At 42.9% G+C, this 19,570-nt stretch overlaps 1 protein-coding gene across 1 annotated transcript; it reads left to right on the forward strand.

The window, feature by feature from the left end:
- The first annotated feature begins 5,048 nt into the window (after positions 1 to 5,048).
- map3k9 (mitogen-activated protein kinase kinase kinase 9) lies at positions 5,049 to 18,172 on the forward strand. The gene is made up of 11 exons (XM_040137695.1): positions 5,049 to 5,439; positions 6,693 to 7,106; positions 10,930 to 11,110; positions 13,088 to 13,236; positions 13,458 to 13,633; positions 13,817 to 14,057; positions 14,763 to 14,885; positions 15,066 to 15,207; positions 15,435 to 15,547; positions 16,125 to 16,889; positions 17,718 to 18,172. Exons 1-11 carry the CDS (start codon positions 5,049 to 5,051, stop codon positions 18,170 to 18,172), a joined length of 3,150 nt encoding a protein of 1,049 aa, XP_039993629.1.
- The last annotated feature ends 1,398 nt before the right edge of the window (positions 18,173 to 19,570 follow it).

The raw sequence follows: 19,570 nt of genomic DNA on the forward strand, positions 1-19,570 counted from the left end.
ATAAACACATTCTCTTATAATGTAATTTTTTCAGCTCTTTAGTTGTAACCTCTGCCATCTAAAAGCGACTACATTGTTGGGCCCCTTTCTGTCCTGCAGTTGTTAAAGCTATGTGTTAGCTAGCTCCAGCCACGCTAATCAACATGGACGTTTAAGTAATTTGCATTATTACAAGAGCAATAGTGATAGTTTTACTGCAGCTCTCTGTAAAGTCGCTATGGCTAATGTGTTAGCAAACGCCTATTTACTGTATACGTTTAGTAGATATGGAACAACATTAGCATCCAATCGGAGTTTTTTTTGTGGCCACTCGATAAACTTAAGTCTAATATTCGCTCTATTTTTGCTAACTTTGTCGGTCAAAGTTTGTGACTAGCTAACTTTTAGTCCAAAACAATCAGCTAAAAGAGGCTAAATGCTCTCTACAGCTGAGTGTAAGTGCAGAGTTGGGTAATAATTCTCCGTCAGTTCACTACTATGACCAACCACTTTCACATCATTATACATAGATATTTGATTTATTGTTAATATTCAAAAATCAATTAGTGTAGCATTAACAGAGTAAAATAAATGCAGAGAATCGAGGTGATTACATCATCAGAAATGTTCATAATTGACCATGATTTTTCATCACAACTTTGCTTCTGGTCATTATTTTAAAAGTAGATCTGTTTCAGTGATGCCCCATTTCGGATTGAAACTCTTCAGTGAAGAAGCAGTGTCAAGAGCCGCCGGCGTGGGGGTGTCAGAGAAGCGGGTAGCTCCAGGTTAAATTTGAAAGTAACCTGATATTGATACTGAATGCCGTTTAACACACGACTGGTGCTTTGTTTTTAAAATGAGAAGAAAAAAAAAATTTAAACTCCGTTTGAAAACGTTTGAAACTCCCAAGAGCAGTAGACAATGTGATTATTACTTAATTTGCATAATGTGTATGTTAGTATATAATCAGTCAGTTCTTGGCTAATTTAAAAATCACCCCAAGAGATTACCAAAGAGGTGGGATGCAGCATCTGTTTAAAAAAAATAAAATAAAAAAATAAAAAAGTAAACAAAAACAAAAAAAAGAAGTGACAGTAAGTGGCAGTGACACTGTATTTCCACAGGAGGGACGTCAGTCTCCAGTCCCTGTGGTCGTCCCTTCTTCCACTTCTCTATTAGCACTCCTCCTCTTCCTCAGTGTTCTTCCTTTGTGGTGAGCAGTGTTGTAAATACGTCTCGTGGCTGAATGGGATGTTCTTTTCCTGGCCCCCGGACCACACCTGCTCACCTCACTCTGTCTCTATCCCTCTCTATCTCTTTTATATATAAACACACACACACACACACACACACGCACACACCACACATTCGGAGTAGAACAACGGGTCCACTGCTACATAAGAGGGAGGACAGTCGGGCGGCTGACCGTCCCATTCAGAGGCAACACAAACCCACATTATGTACATAATTTTTCAGTGTATGTTTACATAGACACATTATAGGTGTCCTGTGAGGGGGGGGGGGGTCAACACAACTCTCACATCTCATCTACAGGTTATCTGCAGTCGCTTCATCTGAGCCAGTGTCAGTGGAAGTGTGAAGTTCTTAAGTTTTTATTTTACTTTTTTTGAGTCACTATGTCACCCTTTCCTTTGCTAAAATCCTGCGACAGAAAATACTTTGAGTCTTGAGTTCAGCAGGTATTAACAGTACAATGACAAGGAAGTGCCAGTGTTCTTAATTTTTATCTTTGCCTTTAGTGGCTACTTGTATTGTTTCTTTGGTTGTGTTCTTGATTTTATCTGCCGGGATGCGTTGGGCTGAACGTCGGCCGGTGTGTGTTTGTGTGCCGTGCATGTTGCCTGCCGAAGCCAGGCTGTGCGTCCTCTCTGCACTCATGTGCACGGGCGGAGTCTTTGGTCTTCACAAGGGGCACGACTATAAATCGGTTCTGTCATTTTGTCTTAAAAATACATGTCTTAATTCCGTAGAAGAAAAAAAAAAATCATTTTTCACACACATCACTTCTCCAAACACCAGACTTTTATTTATTTTTTTTTTTCTCAGCCTGCAGGATGGAAGTGAAATATCACCGTACACTAGTTAGACTTGTGGTTGATGAATTTTTGAGACACTGAGGAAAACGTCAGTGGTTAGGTGAATAATGTTCTATTAACTTTTTTTTTTTTTTTAATTTTTGTTTTTTTGTGAAACAGAAAAGGGGCACATTTTTATGGATAGGTATGTTTTTCCTGGCCTGCAATGAGATGTCAAAATAAAAAAGCAAATTTCCAAAGCTGACGATGTTTTGAGATCAACCCGTTTTGTCCTTTTACTGTGGAATAAAAGCAACTTTCTGGTTCATAAGCAAACACTGGTTTCACTGACTTAAATCAAGCCTGACTATGTGTCTACTTGCAGATTTTGAGAAAAACTGTGTTAATTGCATCATATTGCCACTGTCACAGAATGAACTTTTCAGGTATTTAGGAAAGCAGACTCGTTTACTGCCTGACCACATTGTATTTTTGTCATTACAGGTCTTGAAAAAAAGTTTTCACAAACAAACCCTAATACTTCCGGCCAGGACAAAAACTGGCGTTATTAGGGTTTTTCACACAACAACAGAGATGTGGCAGAACATGCTGCTATAAAAATCTTGTGTGTTGCAGTGAAAAAGCACAAGCCCAAACTGGAGGTGTGGATTTGTTTTTAGGGGACATGTTCTGGAGAAATGTTTATTCGAAATGACCCCTGATTCCTATTTTTTCATTTTTGTGTTCTCATCCAGTCCCCAGGCAAAGTGAAGGAGTCACTTTGTGTCATGAAAAATGTCTTTTTCTCAGCATGCAGCTACATTTTGCTCCATTCCTGTGAAACCAGTCCACTGTCTGGTGTCTCATACTTTTATATCATAATTATCTCCATGTCTGTTGATTGGACTGCATGCAAAGCAGGGGAACTGCTTTGTTTACATTTTGTGAACCACAGAATATTCCAAATTCAGATTTGACATTTAAAAAAAAAAAAAAAAACAGCACTGAGGCAATGATCCTGTAAACTGCAGAAACATAACTTTAGATGGATGTTTTTGTTGATATCAGTATTTTACTCAGGCATTTTCAGGTACATTAAAGCTTAATTGAGTATCAAAGGGCATTTTCCGACCTTTCTTCCTTGTCTTTTCCACTTTAATACACAGTTTTTTTTTTCCTCTCACACACTCATAAGAGCACTAAAATCTTTGTTTGGTGCCTAATGGAGAAATAAATGAAGCCTTTTAAAAATGACCTCCATTACTCTGTTGAATAATAGAAGAGCTTAATATTCAAGTTTTGGAATTAAAACTCAAAGAAAAAGCAACATAAGCCCTCCGATGTCCCACATATGGAAGCCCGTTTCTGCCAGAAAAAGAAACAAATACCTTAAAAACTTAGAATAATAATAATGAAAGGTCATATTACATATTTGACCTGCTATGTCTGAGTTAAAGTTCATAAAGTTTTGACTTACTATCATAATTTAAGTCAAGATTTTGACTGTCACAAAATTCCACATATCATTTTCTTTTTAGTAAACTATCATTTTTGACTTTTTATCTCATAATTTTGACATTTCAATAATTTAAGTCAAATTATGACCTGATATACCAGAACTTTGACTTACTATTTCATAATTTTGACCTAATAAGTTATAATTTTGACGAAGTAAAAATTTTGACTCTTTGTTTTGATCATGACAAACTCTTTCAAAATCTTTTTCTTTCTTCTTTCTTTTTCCTGGCAGAAACGTGCTTCCGCAGACCCCCCCCCCCCCCCGTCTGTCATCGTCTTCCCAAATCCACATGTTATTTTGTCACCACCTCTGTATGTGCACAAAGACATGGAGATAACAGTATCTGTATCTACGCCCAGGCACCGCGTGTGAAAAACGAATCCCCGAGGTGGACTGAAGTGACGGTGGGGGGGTTTCGGACGTCGTGTCACTCGTGATCACTCTCGCTCGCACAGACTAAACATGCGGAAGCGCTGTCGCTGCGCATCCGCTCTCTGTATAGTGCGTCTGGCGTGAATCTCTCCTCAAAGCTGCAGTATATTCCTGGCGTCTTACAACACAACATTTAGGACTTATTTTGTTGTTTTGTTTTGTTGTTGTTGTTTTTTTTTGTTTGCTTGTTTTTTTTTCATTAACAAGTTGAAATTTAATCAAGTGAAAAGAAAATTTAGATGCACGGAATCACTTGAGATCGCGTTTTAAAACAAGTATGGCCGGACTATTGATTGAATTTCAACTACACACACATCCACACGCACTTCATCTTCTCGTCACATCTCTGAAATAGTGGGAACTGTTCATTTGATTGTTTGTGTAGACTGTTTTTTTTTTTTTTTTACTCCTTGCTATGAATTCTGTTTTTATTTCGGGGAAATTGTGCATGGAATTTAACCTTGAGTTGAGTATTTTGTTCTGTTTTGTTTATTTATTTACTTTTTTTGTGTGTGGGTGGGGGTGGGTGTGTGGGGGGGGGGGGGTCTATAACTAAATAAAGGAGACAATTTGAAGAAAAAGAAATGCTTCCTTGTACGTGTTTAATTGGCATGGAGCAGGTTCACGCCGTGAGATGGGCGACCCGGCGTTTGACGCTGAGGGGAGGGTGGGAGTCGAGCTGTTACTGACGTGCCCGTGCACCAATAGGAAGACGGCGACGATTCGCACGTTGGCACAATTGGCTTAAGATAAAGACTACTGGGTCCCAGGAGTTGCAGCGGTGACTGGGTTTGGGGAACGTGCATTGGAAATCACCAGGCTGGAGCCGTGCGTTTGATGGCGGCCGGCCGGGGACTGAAAGGCAGACGATGCAGCAGAATGGTGCCTCCGTTTTCCTACAGGGTCTGTGTGTGGGATTAGCCGATACTTAGCTTTGTGTGTGTGTGTGTGTGTGTGTGTGTGTGTGTGTGTGTGTGTGTGTGTGCAGACGCGGGGCGCTCCGAGCCGCCCGCCAGCCAGCCAGCCGCGTCAGGTGGATGCGCCTGCAGTGATCCAGGTCGCCCCTATGGATCGCGTCCATGGATGTCTTCAAACCCGCTTTGGACAGTAGTTTGAGTCCCAAGGCGTGCGTTTCCTCGTCGGAAGAAGCAGAGGCAGATGTTTTTCGCTGGCCGACACCGCAGAATGGCATCAGCGCCGCGCCGGATGCGGAACCCGCCGCGCCGGGTTTCTGGACGGCCGTGTTCGACTATGAGGCGACCGCGGACGACGAGCTCAGCCTCCGGAGGGGCGACCTGGTGGAGGTCCTGTCCAAGGATTCCCTGGTGTCGGGGGATGAGGGCTGGTGGACCGGTATGATAGCAGACCGGGTCGGCATTTTCCCTTCCAATTATGTGAGCAAAGGGAATGGCATTCCGGAGGAAATGCGGGACACCTCGGAGCAGCACTACTCGGTGCCTCCTCTGCACCGTGAGTATCCCATTGTGCTCCGCGACTGTGCTAACGAAATTAATGTGCTGTCACGGGAAATCGCGGCGGCGGGCAGCGTCGTCGCCCGTCTTTTGTTAGAAGGCCAGAGAAACCCGTGTTGAGACTGCTGTGTCACGATAGGCGCAGCGCTCCCCCGTTGGCCTAGAGTCAGGCTGGTCCGAGCATCCTCGCAGCCTCAGGACCATTATTCGCCACCACTGCCTGTCAAGCAAACAGCCAGCCCGCGGTCACCCCGCCTCAGTGCTCAGATTACCGCGCACAGTGTGTGCAGGAGCACGTAACCGCAAGTCCTATACATGCGATGGCCTATTGTCGTCAGATATCGCACCAATCTCTGTTGTGCTGAGATCCATTGGCCTGGTCTGAACTCATTTTCATGGGGACTGACAGTGTTTGCACCAAAACCGTGCAGCAAGAGAGAAAGAAGTGTCAGATAGTGCTTGCAGAGGAAAACGCTTCCTGCAGCCCAGTGTGAGGCCCAAAAGCTGGATACAATAAGCAGAATCAAAAGCCCCTATATGCCAACAGGCCGCACTGCGAAGGCCCGAGGGAAAACACTCTTACTTCTCACTGCTTTTAACACCCAGCTCTTTGGGTGGACCACTGCGCCTCAGCTGTCTTTGTTGGCTGTCTCAGGGCTTTTGTTGGCTTTCATCGCTTCGTACTCGGAGGCAGCTGGCCTACTTTCACATACCACCCCACCTGAAATATTCATCAAGGTCAGTCTGCTTAGGAGACTGACAGGAATCCACAACAGGAGCCTTTTTCTAGCCACAGTCCAAACACAAGACACAGAGGCTCCTGTTCGCATCCCCACACAAACACTCACTAGAAGGCATTGCGTCTTCTCTACCCATCCTTCCTTGCTCTTCCAAACGTGCCTGCCAGATTTTTGGAGGGATGCTCCCCCATTGTGTAATACCAGGAGGGATAGTTCCACCAGATTCTGTGTTTGGGGCAGCAGTGTGGCTTAGTTCTTTGAGAAAGCATCCTTAGACTGAATGACCCGGTTTAGAGATCCTTGTTGGCAAGCACTTGCCCTGCTGATGAGTAAAACTGTGGATTCCTACCAGGTCCAGACAGGCTGCCCCTGACCTCTGATGTCCTCGGATGGCTTTGAGCAAAAAGTAGAAGTCCCCTTTAAAGATCAAAATGATGTCAGCTTTGTATTTTTTTCTTTGTCTGTCGCTCTAAATGTCCACTTTGTCCTCTTCTCTTGCATCTCCTCTCAGTCCTGGAGATTGACTTCTCAGAGCTGACCCTGGAGGAAATCATCGGGGTGGGTGGTTTTGGGAAAGTCTACCGCGCAGTGTGGCGGGGCTCAGAGGTGGCCGTGAAGGCGGCACGACGGGACCCCGATGAGGACGTCGAGCAAACTCTGGAGAGTGTGCGTCAAGAGGCCAAGCTCTTCGCCATGCTCAACCATCCCAACATCATGGCTCTGCTGGGGGTGTGTCTGCAGGAGCCCAACCTGTGCCTGGTCATGGAGTACGCCCGGGGTGGCCCCCTCAACCGGGCCCTCGCGGGGAAACGCATCCCTCCCTGCACGCTGGTGGACTGGGCTGTGCAGATCGCTCGGGGCATGCACTACCTCCACAGCCAGGCCATCGTCCCCATTATTCACCGGGACCTCAAGTCCAGCAACAGTAAGAGTCCCTATCTGCGTGTTACTGACGTCACATGGTTATTTCTGCAGTGTAAGAAAATTCTTTATCTCAGTGGGAGCTCCCAAAATGATTCAGTGATTTTAGGGTCAACAGAGCATTAATCATTTCCAATTTCAATGAGTATTTTATTAAGAGTTGCATATAGGTCTGCAACTAAAAATTGTTTGCATTATCCATCAAATTTGTGATTATTTTCTCAATTTTTGTGTAAAAATAAACAGCAAAATAGTGAAAAATACCCATCACAGTTTCCTAAAGACCAGGGAGATGTCTTCAAAGTGCTTGTTCTGTCCCACCAACAATTCGAAACACAAAGATATGCAATCCGCAATGGTATAAAACAGAGAAAAGCCGCAAGGTCTCACATTTGAGAAGCGAAAACCAGAGAATGTTTGATATTTTTCCCTTAATTTTTCCCTTAATTTGCCAATAAATTTTCTTTAAACTGAATAATGGATTAATGACCTAATTGTTTCAGCTTTAATTGTGTGTTACTCACTGTTTTTACATCATTGTAGATATACTGTGGGTATTTAGTCAGACATGAACAAACAATTTTGAAACACCATTGTGGTCTCTGGCAATGTCTGATGGGCAGTTGTCACTATTTTTGTCAAATTATAAGGAAAATTACATCCTGATTGATCAATAATAATAATAATAACTGTTATATGTGCCTCTAGTTCTTAGCGTTTTTAATGCTGCCTGTAGTTTCAGTTGTTTTTCCGTAGTTAAATGCAGGGAGGAAGGTCATTTCCAAACCAAATTCAGGCTAAATTTGTGTGTGTGTGTGTGTGTGTGTGTGTGTGTGTGTGTGTGTGTGTGTGTGTGTGTGTGTGTGCGTGTGCGTGCGTGCGTGTGTGTGTTTTTAAAGCCAGTAATGTCATGATCTGGAATAGTAAAGACTTTCTCACTGGTATTAAACAGCAACCTTGCACAGATATATCATGGTCATTTTGGGCTATGGGACAGTCAAAAATAACGTATTGCAACAAAATATATCACACCATGCTCAGTCCACGCTCAGCTAGCTGTGATTTGCACTGATTATATATCATTCAGAAATTAGAGCAGAAAGTAAAATGCGTTTGCATGTATGTTTGTGGAGCAGCTGTAATCTTGCATTTTACCCAACTGGATCCCCTAATTCCCAAGCCTATTACTGAGGATTTGCCCAATGCTCTGCCCCAGCCTCCCTACTGGAGGCTCCGCCAACATATACAGCCAGCTTCTTTCCTGCCATTGGCCCGTTCCCTGGTGATCAGCTCAGGCACTTCACTTCCAATAGGCTGCTTTAAAGTGTTAAGTCGGTCTAACTAGTTGCCCTCCTGGGCTCTGTGGGGAAAACCCATGCCCTCTTCACAGTACAGGAGGAGTGCGGGACAGTGCGGCATGCCAGTCTATCCATGCAAGTGTCTAATCCAGAGTTTTCCTTTCCATTCTTGTCTGCGACACTATATTTAACTTATACTGTAAGAAGTTATAAACAGTATGTCATTCTTTTGTTTCTGTTTACTGGAGCATCGTGGGAGTTCTTAATGCAATATATGGAAAGTGTGATATATTTCACATTTGTTTGATTTGCATTTGAGTTTAAGAAACTTTATTTTTAAGCAGGACCTTATGGCATCCAGTCCCTGAACTCAAGAAACTCTGGTCTAGTCAGTGGTTACAGAAGTTGCTCAGGACGCACGTTTGCTTTCAGGAGGAGGATGTGGGCATACTGATACCCCACCCTGTGACGCATCGCTGTGGTAGTGAAATGGTCTGTGGTAGATTTATGAAGCTCAGTACCTAAAAAAGACACGAAAGTCAAGATTTCTGTCCTGCATCTCTGCATCTTTTTTTTCTCAAAGGCTCAGAAATAGGGACCTACCCACTAAACCGTTTCATTTATAGCTATGCAAGGGTTGTGGATCTAGGGATGGCAATATCAAGCAGCCGACAACGTGGTCCGGACTGAAATTTCACAACACCTAGTGAATGGATTGCCATGAAGTTTAGTACAGGCATTCATGTTGCCCTCAGGATTAGCTGTAATAACTTTGGTGATCCTTGAACTCTTCATCTTTAGTTCAAAATCTTCACTTGTCCAATAATTTGGTTTTCTGACCAAATGCCTTCAAAACTAAAGACTTTCCCATCAGCCTCACCTGTACTTTGTGTTTAGTTCTAATTAGCAAATGTTAGAGTTCAGGTTCAAGGTTCAATTTATTCAGTCATAAAATAATTGAAAGTAAAGTGCGCACATCCAAATCAACCAACACCGACTACTAAAAACACCAGAAATAAATACCCATGGTGGATAAATCTACATAAAAGTACATTTCATAGTTATAATAGTTTATTTAGTTAGGGGTTGAATGCTTGTGTGCTCAAAAACATTGTAAACAACAGCCTGTCAGCATGGTCATTTGAAGCTTGTTAGCATGCTAATGCTAGCAATTTTGCCTGAGTAAAGCCTCACAGAGCCACTAGCATAGCTGCAGTTTTCGTACTATAAGTACATCACACCGTGGTCCGCCTGTGAAACAGTGGCGTTTGCAGTACACGCTGTATACCCTCGACTTTACCTAATCTGATCAACATGTGACTCGATTTATTGCAGTGACATTTTCTGGGTAAAGATCTGTTTCAGCAGCATGGTCATTGTCTATATATGTATATGTCGACTTTTGCTGCTGGTCGATTTTGCAGTAAATCCTGCAACTTTATTCTGATTTATCCTTCAGAAACAAAAATTGTGATATAGAACCAGATTAATACTTATCTTTCTCAGTTATTATTTGTAACCCACTCAGCTATTTGTCACATTGCAGTCATAATCACTTAATCCACAACGGTTTTGTTTGTACCGTGAAGAAATACTGACCTCCACCCTTTCAACTATCTCTACTGCCTCTTTTTCACATAACATGCCATTTGGCAGATGCTCTTATCTGCAGCACCGTACATTACATTGAGTGCATACATTTGGAGCATGATTGGCCTCGAGGGGAATCAGCTGTGTTTGTTTCGTGTTGTACCTCCTGAGCTGCACAGGAGCAGGATTTACATTAGTTACATGTTTGGGTTTAGTTTCTTCGGTAGCATTAGAGCCACATGAGCAGCTGATGAAGGGGCACTTGATGTGCACCGCAGCCTGCAGACACACCCTCTCCACTGGGCACAGCCACAGCAGATGGCCCAGCATTATGGAGCTGAATGGGGGCGAGAGAGCATGTGGTTAGGAGGAGTCCTGCTTTACTTGTGCATGTTGGGAATGGGTTGTTTTTTAGAGCCTATTACAGCAAATGGGTGTGTCATAGCAGGCTATTTCAGTAGTTTAACTGTCGTATCAGTGTTTGTTTGAGATGTTCTACTGTAAAAATACGCAGTGAGATCATTAGCATTAATCAAGGTCAGTGTTTTTCATCTCTGTTTTGCTGTGTTGTAGTGGCTGACTGTTTCTTGGTTTCTCTGTTCTCTCTTTTTCTCTACTCTGCTTTTATGCTTCCAATCCTTTCATCGTGGCCTCCCACCAACCGCATCCTGTTTTTTTCATCCACCATGTGTCTGATTTTTTTGCGTTTCCACGTGCATTGTGTTTTACCGTTGGACTCCTGCCGCTGCCTTTCCCAACGTTTCAATCCTGGTGATGATCACCTGAAACCTTTTACTTTACCGTCAACCCTCCTGCCAACTTGCACAAATCCCCCCCCTCCCCACATCCTGCAACCTCCTCATCATCCTCCAACTGAAATCCACCCCTTCCCAAATCACCTCCCACTCCCACCATTGCCGACCCACATACCCGCTCCAGTCCTAATCCTTGAGAGGGTTGAGATGGAAGACCTCAGCAACAAGACTCTGAAGATCACAGACTTTGGCCTGGCTCGAGAGTGGCACCGCACCACCAAGATGAGCGCCGCCGGCACCTACGCCTGGATGGCTCCTGAAGTCATCCGCTCGTCTACATTCTCCAAGGGTAGCGACGTTTGGAGGTGGGCAGAGGAGGGGGTTTATGCAGCAAACAAACTGCACCAGGCTGTAAAACTGGTCTAAAAACTGAGCCAAAAAGACAAGCAGTTTATCCACCAGGCACAGGAAAAAATTCAGCTCTGGCAGCAGTTTCCATAGTAACAAAGCACAGACACAGAAAAGGACAGAATATTGTGTTTTATGAGATGAGTACAAAACTACAGTAGGCTTAAGTATACCACACTGAAGTTGGTACTGAAAAGGCTAGTATGCAATAAAGAATACTAATAAGAATAAAATGTAAAATGTAAAGAGACTATATATGGCAAACTATACGATGCAATTTTATAAATGCAAATGCGCAAGGTAGTGCAAAGGATTCAAAGAGGACATCTTCAATTTAATTATATTAAATAGGTCAACATTTGAAAAAATTTCTGCATAGTCAATGCTCATAGCAGCACAGATGTACACATATATTATATTCGTCACTTTCATAGTCTATACATCGATTGAGTTGCAATATGTTAAAGATTGGTTCATTTCAATCTCATTTGTTATTACTGAAAGCACAGCTGAAAGACTGTTCAATTAATCGATTAGTCGGCCAACAGAAAGTTAACCGACAACTGTTTCTATTAATCTTTTAAGTTACTTTGCAAGCAAAAAATGGCAAACATTTAATTGATTCGGCTTCTCAAATGTGAAACTTTGCTGTGTTTATCTATACTTACAGTATAGCAAGCAGAATATCTTTGGGTTTTTGGACTGTTGGTCGTACTAAACAAGCAAGTTGAAGACTTCACCGTGGGCTCTGAGAAATTATGATCTTTTATAGACCCAACAATTTGTGAGAATATTTGGCACGTTAATCAATAATGTTAATAACCATTCATTTCAGCAATAACTCCAGTTTAAACCTGCTGTAAACAAGTTAAGAACACTGGAGCCAAATAGCGTTTACTCTGCATATGAACCCCATATCCTAATAATATATTTGGCAACTTTAGAAGTAAGAATTTGCACAGTCCTGTTGTAAGACCACAAAAGTAAAGATGCACTTGCTTATATGAATATCTAATGTAGGTATGTAATTCCAATGTGATTCAGTTTCACACTGCAGTCGTGCTCTGAGATTAATAATTTGTTTGCTTCAGTGCCATGTGTCATTTTTTTTCAAATTGTTCCTCTTGACAATCTGCTGTGTTGTCCTCACACATGCAGAAGCATTAACGGTCCAGCCCGGCTATTCCTGGCTGAATGCGGGGTTTCCCCCTAAAACAGGATTAAAGTGTGATCAGTCAGAGAGCCAAGAGAAGGCAGCGTGCATTCAAGCACTAATGAAAGGAAGGTGAATGTCATCAGGAGTGCTAACCAGGGCGGGGGAACTACTTTGTGTCCCTAATCAATGCTTGTACACTACTAAAGATTAAAAAGAATACACCTAGGTCAAACAATAATGTTAAATAATTTTTAATTTCATAGGGTGAGGTTTGCATAAGACAATACAGTGTACAACAGGAAGTGCAGTCCCATCAGAGCATCAGAATGTTATTTTTTTAAGTTATTTCCAAGTGCTATTTGATCTACGTCTGTCATTTTGACTAGCCGCATTTGCCAGAATTTGGATAATGATTTTATATGACAGTATAGTAACCCACCATAGAGAATCTGTAACATTCATTCCTGACGTGTTTGTCTTCTTGATCATTTACCACAGCTCATCAGTGGGAGGTTTTGGCATTAGTCCTGAATCTGTCAGATACTGCACTACTCTGATGGCATTATTTTTTTCTGTATTTTGACCTTCTCTGTCTCATCTTGGCATTTACCAGAGTACAGCCATTCTAATCCCTTTTTCACATTTATTCAAATACAGTAGATTTGCAGAACATTCACACTCTTTTTTCAGCAAACATCCTGCTTGACATTCATATATTCATTCAGATCATCATTTAGTATGTTTTTTTTCCCCCCCCTTTTTTTTTTTAACTATAAAGTTACGGTGTGCTGTTGTGGGAGCTGCTGACTGGAGAAGTTCCTTTTCGGGGCATCGATGGTCTTGCGGTGGCTTATGGAGTGGCGATGAACAAACTGGCTTTACCCGTTCCCTCTACTTGTCCTGAGCCCTTTGCACGTCTTATGGAGGGTAAGACAGAAAAATATAAATATTTCCTGCCCAATAGCAATTATTATCCTCAGGATGAGTATCCACAAGAAGAAAGAAAGGCCTCTGAAATATAAATAATTACTTACATCAAATTACCAAACAGATTATTTTAGTACTTTCCTGGAGCCATTTGAAGTGTCAAAAATTATTTTTGCTTGAGGGAAAGTTGGCCTGAGACTGCTTCTCATCTTTTGACACAGACTGCTGGAGCCCAGACCCTCACTCCCGGCCACAGTTCACATCTGTTTTGGACCATCTGACGGCCATTGAGGAGTCTGGCTTTTTTGAAATGCCAGCGGAATCCTTCCACTCTCTGCAGGATGACTGGAAACTGGAAATCCAGGAAATGTTTGATCAACTGAGGACCAAGGAAAAGGTAAACATGAGAGGTTGAGCTGATGTAAAAACCTGCAATTAAACCTCAGGCTCCTCTATGATGACGTATATATTAGAATTTATGTGCATGAGGAAGTTGGGGAAGTTTAGGGTTTGGAGTTGAATGCAGGTGCTCCACGAGTTTCATTGGTTTTTCCATCGCCTCTTCTCCTTGTTTCCTCAGGAGCTTCGATCGTGGGAGGAGGAGCTGACCCGCGCGGCACTGCAGCAGAAGTGTCAGGAGGAGGCGCTGAGAAGGCGCGAGCAGGAACTAGCCGAGCGGGAGATCCACATCCTGGAGCGAGAGCTCAACATCATCATTCACCAGCTCTACCAGGAAAAGCCTCACGTGGAGAGCAGGCAGGGCAAGTTCCGCCGCAACCGCCTTAAACTCAAGGATGGGAACAGGATCAGCTTGCCTTCAGGTACTCAAACAAATTGTAGTGCCACGGTGTCTGTCAGTGTACACAAGTTTTTCAGTTTCTCAGAAACATATCACACCAATCCCTAGTTTGAGTTGAACTTCCTTTTGAGTATCAACACCCATACCTACAATATTGTATGTCAAGAAAGAAATGATCCGAAAACACTGTGATATTTGAGCTTGTCAGTGTCGCCAAGCTTTGAAGAAAGGTATAAAAGCTCTATATCAAATTTCAGATCAGCTGTATGTCCACCTTTAAACAGACTCTCGCCTGATTAGGTACCTGGCAACTGTAACACTGTAATTTAAAAATGTAGATGGTGTGAATGCAGGCAATTTGTCATTGTAGATGGACAACTGAAAATTAGACAGCAGCTGAAAATTTCCTGGTTGGCTAACAGTTGAACATTTACAAAAAAGTTGATTAATGTGTGTTGTCCTTTATACATAAAGACAAAATTAAAAAAATAAAATAAATTTGGGCAGGAGTCATCTGATTCACGTTTAGCTTTTCTCTTCTGTTTTTCTAATTACCATTATTTCTAATTACTATAATATACAGTATGCAATTTAATTTAATTTATATTTTACTAAAAAGTTACATAATTGCATTGCATTACATTCTCTTAGATTTTCTTCTTGTGCTAATCAGATTCCTAAATTTAGAAGCTAATGTGTTTTCTTTTTTAACATATTTTTTTTTTAGATTTTCAGCACAAAATCACAGTGCAGGCATCTCCCTCCCACGATCGGCGGAGGAGTTTGCTCAGCAGCACTTCCAGCCCTCCAACCAGCCCACCGATACTGCCCCGCCTGAGAGCCATCCAGCGTAAGAACCGTTATCATCTTATATTTAAAATTTATGTTGATTTTTATTGATCATTATTACCAAGGAGCGCAGAATTTGTGTATTCTCCAAGGACGCCTAAATTTATTGGGGTTTTCTTGTACAGTTATTTTTCATTATAAGCAATTCAGTGTTTGGCCTTGGCCTGGTCTTGTTCTGCAGTCACTCCGGGAGAGGGGTGCATAGCCTGGGGTCGCAACACAGGTTTTCAGCAGGATGATGAGGAGAGTGAGAGGAAAGGGTCCAGGAAGAAAGGCAGATCCCATGGGTGTGGCCAATACAGGGAGCACAGCGCTGATGCCAGGTGAGAGGACTGGAGATATTAACCAACTCAACTGTCCACTCAGTTTACTGAAATTTTGAGTCTAGAAAAAGTACTACTCCACCTTCTACTGATTACATTCATCTTTTATGTCAATGTTTTAATCTAATATACTAGATCACATACTGTTGCTTTTAAAATGAAAAAAGTGTCACTGAAAACAAAATCTGAGCCTGGTGTTTATTATTTCTTCCCTTTCCTCCTGACAGTGTGAAGCCTCCCCATGAGGGCAGCAGGCAGCGGTCCTGCAGCGCCCCAAACCTTCGCAGATCCCCGAGACACAGTCCAGCAGTGCCTGGAGTGCCAAGCCTTGTGGAGATGGGTAAGCAGGACCAGTTTAGTGGGTCTGTGTGGGTGTGGCATAAAAAAACGCTACTTGATAATATAGAAAATAGTCTTAAGGGGCAAGAAGTGGCAGACTGGTGTGTGTGTGTGTGTGTGTGTGTGTGTGTGTGTGTGTGTGTGTGTGTGTGTGTGTGTGTGTGTGTGTGTGTGTGTGTGTGTGTGTGTGTGTGTGTGTGTGTGTGTGTGAGAGAGAGAGAGAATGGGCTTGTTTTTCCATATTCGTGGTGTCCGAAACCTGGGAGTCCACAATACTTGTGGGGTCCAACAGCTTTGTGGGGACCAAAATGCTGGGTTTAAAGTTTAAATGTCTGTTTACAGGTTAAGGCTTGGTTTTAGGGTTAGGGTTAAGCATTCAGTTGTGATGGTTTAGGCTAAGGTAAGGGGCTATGGGGAATGAAGTATGTCAATGACAAGTCCCCACGAATTGAGTAAAACAAGGGTGTGTGTGTGAGTGAATGTATCTATAAAAACTGGTTTGATATGTCTGTGCTTCAGCGCAAAAGCTTTATAGGACAACGAAATTGATATTAACATGCGACTGATCCTGTTTTCAGAAAATGAAGACTGCTGCTTCACTACTGAGCCAGGAGAAGCTCCTGCTCAGTCCTACCTCTGCATCCCCTTCCACAAGGAGGGCCACTCAGCTGCTACTGCTGACAGTGATGGAGATGGGTACTGCCCCAGTGGCCAGGCGCCAGGAACACCACCGTGCAGGAAGAGCCCGGGAGGGGGTCGGCGCTCTGATCTGGTGGTGCTAGGCTGTGGAGCCCTTCTGGCAGCCGTCGGACTGGGCTTCAACTTGTTAACTATGGCCCAGCCAGAGGAGAGCATCAAATCACGATGGGAGGGCTTCTTCCACAAAACAGGGGGCCAGAGGCGAGGCACCAGCCCGCCCACTCGCAGACTGTTCCGGCGGGAAAGCCCGCTGAAGACCTCCGCACCCTCACTACCTGAGCGAGGCTTACCCCCTTCTTACACACTGCTGTCCTTATCATCAGTGTCTGACTGCAACTCCACCCGCTCCCTGCTGCGCAAGGACAGTGAGGAGGTGCTGGTCTGCCGCCCTGCCTCACCGCCCGCACAGCCATCCCTCCAACTGCAGCGTCAGGCCATCAAAACCCCGGTCAACCCGCTGGTCAACACCCACCTCGAGAGCTTCAAGCGTAACCCCCGCCAGTCTCTCACACCCACACATTTACCCTGCGCCCCAAGTTCCTCACGTAGCCTACATCGAACACCGTCAGACGGAGCCATCAAGAAAAGCTGCCCTCCTAATAATCTGGAACCATTGCCCGAAAAAACAGCATTACAGAACACAGGTAAAGTCTTGTGTCTCCTTTATTTCAGATAGATGCATAGTCATTGGAATTTGAGTTTTTACCAGTTTGGGGTTTGTAATATCTCAGCAACTACTGGATAGATTGTCATGAAATTGGTGCAGATATTCATGGTCCCCAGACTATGAATCTTACTGATTTTGGTGATTTTCCTGTAGCGGCACCATGACGTTCATATTTCTGGTTTTAACTGAAATGTCTTGACAACTACTGGACGGATTGCCATGAAATTTGGTACATTCATGGTTCCCTCGAAATGAACTGTAATATCTTTGGTGCTCTATCATCGGGTCAAAGGAGCAATTTGTCCAGGACTTTGGTTAACGACCAAACACCTGCAAAACGAATGGCATTTCCATCAGGGTCAGCTGTACTTTGTGTATGGTGTTAATTAGCAAATGTTAGCATGCCGTTAGGCTGTTAACTAAAATGGTGAACATGATAAAAAGTATACCGGCTAAACATTGGCATGTTAGCAATGAAATTGTGAGAATGGTAGCATGCTAACATTAATATTTAGCTCAAAGTACCGCTGTGCATAAATACAGCCTCAGAGAGCTGCTAGCATAGACTCTTTGTCATTTATTGGTCTTATTGGACTTCTGAAACTTCTGAAACTGCATTCAAACTATCGTGGAAATCCAAAAGTGTCCACAACCACAGTCATAGAGTATTAATGGTGTGCAACTTTAGTGGCCGATATTTAGTAAATCGCCAATATTGTACTGATAACAGCCAGTCTGGAAATGTGATGTTGGCTTTTCTCTTAATGTTTTTCTTTCCCCTTTTCTTCTCTTTTTACTACAACAGGTAGTATCAGAGGCCTAAAAGAAGACTGTCACGGGGTCCCCCGGCTCCCTGATCCCAATGTTGTGTTCCCTCCAACACCTCGTCGTCGCTGCGCTCCTGAACGCCCCAAAACCCTGGACTTTGTAGCTCGGCCTCGGCCTTCGCCACGGGCGCGCTGTGATGCGTTTTGGGCAGAGGCGAGGCCCAGGGGAAATGGACAAAACCCGGGTAACGGCGAGTCCCCTGCCCACACCTCCAGCACAGAGACTCCCCCCACTGTTGAGTTTGGGAGAGAACCGGCGGTGCTGCCAACCCCCATGGAGGCCCCGACGCCCTACTCCCCCCGCAGGAATGAAAACCTGTTGGATCAGCAGGATGAGGGACAGTACCGGGATGGAACCGTCCCACTCTGCAAACTGGAGATCAGCTTTCCCAAAGACTCACCTTACCGCTACAGACCTGGATTCTGGTCCTAACTCAGCCCCAACCCTTCACGGGTCCTTCACAAGGAGGGGATTGTCCTTACTGTTAGCATTTGGATTGTTAAAGGTCTGGGTCATTTATTACTTAAAACCTGAGTCTGTTTTTAGCTTTAATCGGTACATAATGGTGGTGGTTCACCTTTCTCCATCTACAATATTGTCAGTAAATCAGAGGTAGACATTTACTGTGAATATTTTACCTTTCTGACATTTGTTGTCTTACCATTTGTCCAAAACTGCTAAAACAAACCATGGGAAGTATTTAAAAATATTATTCGACCCAGGTCTGGTTGTTAATGCATTAGAAGGGCAGATTAACCATTTTTCTTAACCCTGTCATTTGTCATTCAAGATGTGAAGGATTTTTTTTTTTCTCTTTGGGAATAAACAGATGAACGGCTTTGTAGCAGAATGGCATTGACAGTTTGACAAAGCTTTACATACTTTTCTTAATTTTAAACTTGAGTTGAAGATTGTGCATTTAATGAAGTGCACTTTTGGAAAGCATCATGAATGTAAAGCTTCAGGTTTTTTCCAAAAAAACGCTGTCTCTGTTTATTTGTAATTTGTCTGTAAAAGCATTGTGTTATTTTAATCAATCACTAACTCCTGTGCTATTAGCTGATGAATTCCCGTTTTGTACCGAGCACTTGTCATCACCAATCACTTGTACAGAGTTCTATCCCAGGGACGGGGGATGCTGTTGTATAATATGAGCACTTCTTTGCATTTGCAACCTACAGTCTTGAAACAGTGTCAATACAGTAATGTCTGACATAATTTCGAGCTCTGTACTGTGAACTATACTAAAAAAAAGGAATGTCACTAAAGCTCGGGTTTGAATTGGGACTGAAACTCTGCCAGGAAGTCACAATTTATCAAGGAACTCATTAATTCCTCATTATTTGATTGTGGCCCCGACAGAGAAGCTTGTTTGGATCCCGAGCCACCAGTCTAGAAACGTTTCTCCAAACAAAAAAGGGAACTTTGTATTTGTAACTCTGTAAATTGTCTGCCTCATAAATTGTTGATCAAGATAGGATGAGGGATATAAAGTATGTTCTAGGATATGTAAGCGATAAACTGCATGAGTGTTGAATGGCACACAGGTAAAACAGGCCCTGGTGGCATGTGGAAGTTCAGTCCTTGCTATTTATATTTGTATTGATTTGTTTAATATTATTTATTGATTAATTTATCTGATGGTTTATTTTTATAATTCATTGTATTCGCCTTGATTTTTGACAGTGTTTTGAGTGTTTGCACAAAAAATCCAGTTGATTCTGAAAATGCAACACTGAATAGATTTCATGACTGCAGCCACATTTGACTTGCTTTATATTAATTTCTGTCTGTTTCACTGAATATTGAATTATTTTGTTTTGTCTTCTT

This window comes from Xiphias gladius, chromosome 10 (genome assembly GCF_016859285.1).
Source record: "Xiphias gladius isolate SHS-SW01 ecotype Sanya breed wild chromosome 10, ASM1685928v1, whole genome shotgun sequence".
NCBI lineage: Eukaryota > Metazoa > Chordata > Actinopteri > Istiophoriformes > Xiphiidae > Xiphias > Xiphias gladius.